This window comes from Pinus tabuliformis, chromosome Q (assembly GCF_031772625.1).
Source record: "Pinus tabuliformis cultivar Carrire ecotype Pingquan chromosome Q, CPIR1, whole genome shotgun sequence".
In the NCBI taxonomy this organism is placed as follows: Eukaryota; Viridiplantae; Streptophyta; class Pinopsida; order Pinales; family Pinaceae; genus Pinus; species Pinus tabuliformis.
Genome location: NC_142296.1, coordinates 359,065,492 through 359,071,239, shown reverse-complemented (window position 1 = coordinate 359,071,239; position 5,748 = coordinate 359,065,492). Strand labels below are relative to the sequence as shown.

The window sequence follows — 5,748 nt, the reverse complement described above, 5'->3', positions numbered from 1 at the left end:
AATGTAGGGGAATAATTTTGAGTGTCTTACTCTATTCATAATTTGAAAGATTAAGGTCCTTCTAAAACTTGTTATGCATAACGGTTATGTGATGTTGAAGTTCGTGGTCACATTTAACGTAATGCCTTTTAAGTATTGGTGTTTTCATTTATATTTTTCTATTAAGATATTAAGGCAGGCTCCTAGGAATTAAATTTAAGTTAACTAAAATATTCATCTTTTAAGCCATGAACATTCTCTTTGTGGCCTTTAAACTAAGTGTTAGCATTTAAATGGATTTATGCTTGGTTCTAACTAATACCAATTTAGTTCGTGAAAATTAATTTAGTTTATGAAAATTTCATGTTAATGATAATAATATTGTTCATTCAACTTCATTAATGATGTATTTTGAGTAATCCTAATTTATTTATTTTTGTTGTGTTAGATTGCTACATTTCAAAGCAATCTTTTATCTCAAGAAAAGAGACTTATTCATAGTCTAAATTTCTTTAATTAATTCATTTAAAAAGACACAACATTTTTTTGTCACATTGAATTCTTATTATGATATACAAGTATGAAATGAATATATAACATTTTTTATCATCAATGCCATATGGATTTAAATAACAATGAAAACATTAAAACATCGGGACATGATTTTTGTGGTTGGTTGAACAATAAAATGCTGAAGAACATAGTAGGAAAGATATTTGAAGGCAGAAAATTTGTAATAATATATATAATGAAAGAAAATTCATATGTAGCACTTTTCCATTTAATCATGTGGGAATGAATTTCAAGAAGATAAGTTAACATACTAGTACTGTTCTTCTTATATTGCAAGTATGCAAAATATCGAGTTCCATATTTTACAGTAATGGAAACCACTACATTCATATTTTCGAAATTAACGTTTTGGGAATGTTATATGATTAGGATTTTATTTGTGATGAACTTTTGTTCCCTTTGGATGCGTTAAAGTTTATAATGAACAAAAACATTTTAACCAGGTGGAATTGATATTGATGGGGATTTTACTTCTTAGTTGTAGAATTTGTGATGAACTTTTGTTGCCTTTGGATGCGTTAAAGCTTGTAATGAACAAAAACATTTTAACCAGGTGGAATTGATATTGATGGGAATTTTACTTTTTAGTTGTAGCATACGTATATTGAAAATTTGTTTCCCTCATTATCATTTGAGTAAGAAATTGTTATTACGGCCTTAGAACGATGAATCTTTTTTATTTCTTATTATTATGATTATATACTTGAGGTAGGTTTTCTAATTATATTTATTATTTTTATGTGTTGCTAGTTCTTAAGATTTAGTGAGAATTTCTCTCTTAAATTTACTAGTTAATTTTACTCAAATAAAGCTATAGGAAGTACGTTTTTTTCTTAAAAATATTTAGTTATATATTATTATTTTATATTTTGGTTTAGAAAGTTGTTTATGAGTGGGATGCCAATATATTGAATATTATGGGAATTTAGTACTTCCTAAGTTGTTATTAGGTAAGCTTAAGATCACATCATACTTATTCTAACATTAAATAGTAGGTGCTCCATTCTTTTCTGTTAGCATAAATACATTGAGCATATGTATTTATCATCATTATTTGAGTAGGAGTTTATTGTTTCATTTTGAAAGCGACCAAGCATTCTTCGTTCTCATATTCATGGAAAAGCTGAAATTATTTCTCAGACTATTTCTATTATTTCTAGTTGTTTCTACTTTTTGAAAGCTAGTAAATACTTCTCACCTGGATTTTCTATTTAATTTTACTTATGTCAAGCTATATAAATTAATATCAATCTTAGTAAAAATTATCCATAATTTATATAAACTAATACCTAGCTTAGTAAAAATTATTCATAATTTTTTATTTGACACCTTAGACTAGAACTTCCATAATGATATTTAGCACACTAGTATGGGGTTTCTTCCTAAATCAACTCCGTAAATCAATATCTCTTCTGGATAACATTTTAAATTTATTCAGTTAAGTTTGAAATATTTTACATTAGCTTTAGAGATTGGTTTTATTATGTGAAGAAAAATTTCTTTAAATTTTGTGAGAAAAGATAGAAGAGTGTCTTCTATTAGGTCTAATTTCAGTAATAATGAAACCCATATGTTTATTTTAGATCAAGGACATTGAAAACCTTCATAGTAAATAATAAATTAGATACCCATTCAATACAATTAAAAAATGAGATAACCATTGAATACAATTTAATTACTTGTAATTTTTTTTAAATTATCTCAATGTATTAAAAACAATATATAAATTATTTTATTAATATTTAGATATAAGTACACGTCTATCCAACCGAGGGTATAAGATTGTAATAAATTTATAAAAATCTATAATTTTATTAATAAATAATAAATTTATAAAAATTTATAATTTTCTTAATAAATATTTAATTAAATTTATATTTTATATTTATTGAGAAAAATATATTAAATTAAAATTTAATATATATAAAAAAAACAATCAATACTATAACAAAATACTTTCTTTCTTTATTTATTTAAATAAATAAAAATAATATCGAATACCTCATCCTCTTCATTTAGCTTTTCACATTTTGTATTCCCTGCCATAATTATTCTTTTCCTTTATTTCACATTTCCCATATTCATATTCCTTTGTTTATTGCTTTTCATTTAGTTCATTTTGTTGTTTCAAGGTGAATTAGTTCATAGTTTTATTGTACAGAGATGGTCATGAATTTTTTCCATGGTTGTAAAATAGTGAAAGGATATATGTCTCTGTTAAGGACCTAGGTTTGTGTTGAGATAATGATGTTTGTGTGAAATTCAAGCTATATATTGAATTGATTTTCTTATTCTGGTCAGGGAATTATAATTAGAAAGTAATATTGTTACATTATATTACTACATTTGTGTAATGGTATATTGCAGTATATAATGAATTTCCTTCATATATGTTTAGGGAAAGTTATACTGATTTTGAAATAAATGTTGTTATTTCTTTTATAAATAATTATTATTAATGTCAAATAAATTTATCTATGATGATATCTGCAATGTTCGTCAGAGCATCCCGTATTTAATAGTGTAAAATACGATATCCTGCGTTACCACCCTCTGCGCTTAAAAGCTCGTGGCAACTTTTAAGGATGACCTCTTAAGAGAATCCAGCTTGTCGAAAATATCATGAGCTCTGATTCACAATTAGGTAAAGCTTTGTAACACTTCTATTAAATATCGATCAAAGGCTGCCTGACTAGGTTTTATACAGTTCTGACCACCTGCCCTGTCAATTGCTTTACTAAAATTCATAATCCCAGGCCATGTACTCTTAACGCATCCAGACACAGACATGATATAACTCTTTCCATTAAGCTATAAGCGGTCAAATACAACACAAGAACGGAATAAATTACTACGGAATATTTGAGAATGTAGGGTAGTCATACATGCAGGATGTTGTTCAGATCATTTCAACGAAACCGAGATGCGGTCTCTCTCTGGGCATTAAAATAAACAGCCGCAACAGGCAATCCAAGTCCATTATTTTGTGCAAACTGCCTGGTGTTGAAATGGCGACGCGATCGAGGAGGGTGTACCGTTTCCCGGCCCTTCTGCTGAAACAGAACAAAAACGTAGCGGTGGATTCCAATAACAGGCTTTGGCATCTCATAACTTGTGATTTCTCTACCTGCGTGCAAACATTCAATTGACCCCATCGATTATTCGCATCTATAGTACATTCATGTTTCCAAGGACAGAAACCAGCAGAAATATTATTCTGCAACAGTAAAGCTTCTCATACAAAATAGAAGTACTGAACTGAGCAAATAAGCGCAGATGCAAAATCTTTCTGTGCCCTTGTCACAGTACAAAATGTTTATCTCTAGAAGTTCAAGATAAAAAGTAAGAATATTCATATGGGGTTAGTTAATAATCCAGGGTTCAGGGTTTTCATCGGCTCATGTCTGTAAAATCCACATGATTCATATGGAGGGCGACCAGCATCAACTAGCAATGAATTTCGCTTGAGATAATTTATAGCGTAGACAGGGAAGAACATTATGACAAAGAATTAAGAGAAAATGGATTTAATTGAACTCAGTCTTTTACATGGTTAGTCTAACTGAAACATAGCCAAACAGTATCTTAATTAAATTTTTATGTGGTTATAATTAAGAAGAGTGTTGGAGAATCTAATTCTAACAACCTACTAAGTGTCACATCTTTCCATGGTTCAGATTCAGTTAATCGGTTTTAGTTTAGTTTCACCACAGTCATTTATTGTTGATGTGGCCAATGTAATCTTATTTAACTAATTCTTAATATTGAGAAGAGCAATCCTCTGTTGTTCCACTATTTCTCTCCGTAATTAGTTAAATAAGACTACATGGGAAACATCAACAATAAATAACTGCACTGCAGTATGGCTAAACTAACTGGACTAACTAAAATTTTACTAATACACTTAAATGGACAAATATGACACTTAACAGGTAATTGAAATCGGATACTCCAATACATCACTCACATAATTATAATAGAAGGCTAGAACCCTAGAACCCTACCTGAGATGGATTGTCTTTAATGAAGTGAGAAGAAACTATCTCCCTCATACTTTTGAAATTTAACACTTACCAAAAGAATTTGATGTTGTTCCTGGGATATCAGTGACAAGCCTGAGCAACAGATCAAGGAGATTTACAGCGTTATAAATCATAAATTCTGCAAAAAATATTATTAAACAGATAGACAAGCCCGGAATTCAACTGAATACCACAAACCCTATGTTAATTGATATGAAGTTTTCCGAATATTCGCAAAATGTTGATGCATACCAGTGTAGATACTCGCGCTCCGTGGGATCGCTGGGACTTGGGGCATCTGGATCTGTCATTAACTGGAAATTTCCAGTTGGCAATGACAAAATTATAAATTCAACCGAACCAAATATTAGGCGCTCTGCGCGATCTTTATAATTATACAGATAACGGAAAAGCATGAATTCAAATTAAAGTATTTCAATCTGAACCCTAAACTCTGAGCACAACAGCAAGGATTGCAGTCAAGCAGGTCATCACTTAAAAAGTAGTACTGAATTGCAAATAAAAATGCTTGGAGTTACCAGAGTATAAAATGTGCGCATGTCACCGCCTATGACTTCGACACGAGGCGGGGCTGTAATGGTTGAAGGCAAGAGCTCGAAGGCATTATTGAGCTGCATATTTGAGTTGTAAACCACATTCATTTTTATGCTAGGGGTGAACATATCTAAAACGTCACCTATCACTCTCCCTACTGTCAGTGGCCCTGTCAATCTCGACATTCTCAGCTAACTTCCCAGTAACAAACTACACATCCAGAAGAAAATTGAACTCAAGCTAACTTTTTTTGCTACTTACACAGCTTGGGCCACCACTGGTTAAATACCCACTACGCTGCAGTTCTTATACCCATCACACTCCAACTCACGATTATTAAAAAACTAGGGTATCGTCTTTATAACAGAGGGGCTTTTCCAAATATAACATCATCAGGCTGGACATGAGGTTGGAAACAATGAACTATTAACTTGCTCGACTTGTTCTCATTTTAAAAATCATTACGTTGCTATCCACATTCAGTGGTAGGCTCCAGTCAGAGGACATACCATTGGCTAGCACATTCAAAGGGAACTTTATTCCAGTTCTTCATGAAAGGAGAATATTAAATATCAGAGTTTGACAAACCATGATTGTAGTTTTAGGCATCGATATAACG

The 5,748-nt window shown here is 30.8% G+C and overlaps 1 protein-coding gene across 2 annotated transcripts; it reads right to left on the bottom strand.

Annotated features, from left to right (window-relative positions):
* Nucleotides 1–3,461: 3,461 nt before the first annotated feature.
* LOC149219655 (CEN-like protein 1) lies at nt 3,462–5,314 on the bottom strand. 2 transcript variants are annotated; one of them, XM_089382645.1, is made up of 4 exons: nt 5,114–5,314; nt 4,827–4,888; nt 4,623–4,667; nt 3,462–3,675 (listed from the first exon to the last, which is right to left on the bottom strand). In XM_089382645.1, the coding sequence occupies exons 1-4, from the start codon at nt 5,312–5,314 to the stop codon at nt 3,462–3,464; spliced, it is 522 nt and encodes a 173-aa protein (XP_089238771.1). The 2 variants fall into 2 exon arrangements, with proteins under 2 accessions (XP_089238771.1, XP_089238770.1); XM_089382644.1 differs by having other exon boundaries at nt 3,462–3,679; nt 4,627–4,667.
* Nucleotides 5,315–5,748: the final 434 nt, after the last annotated feature.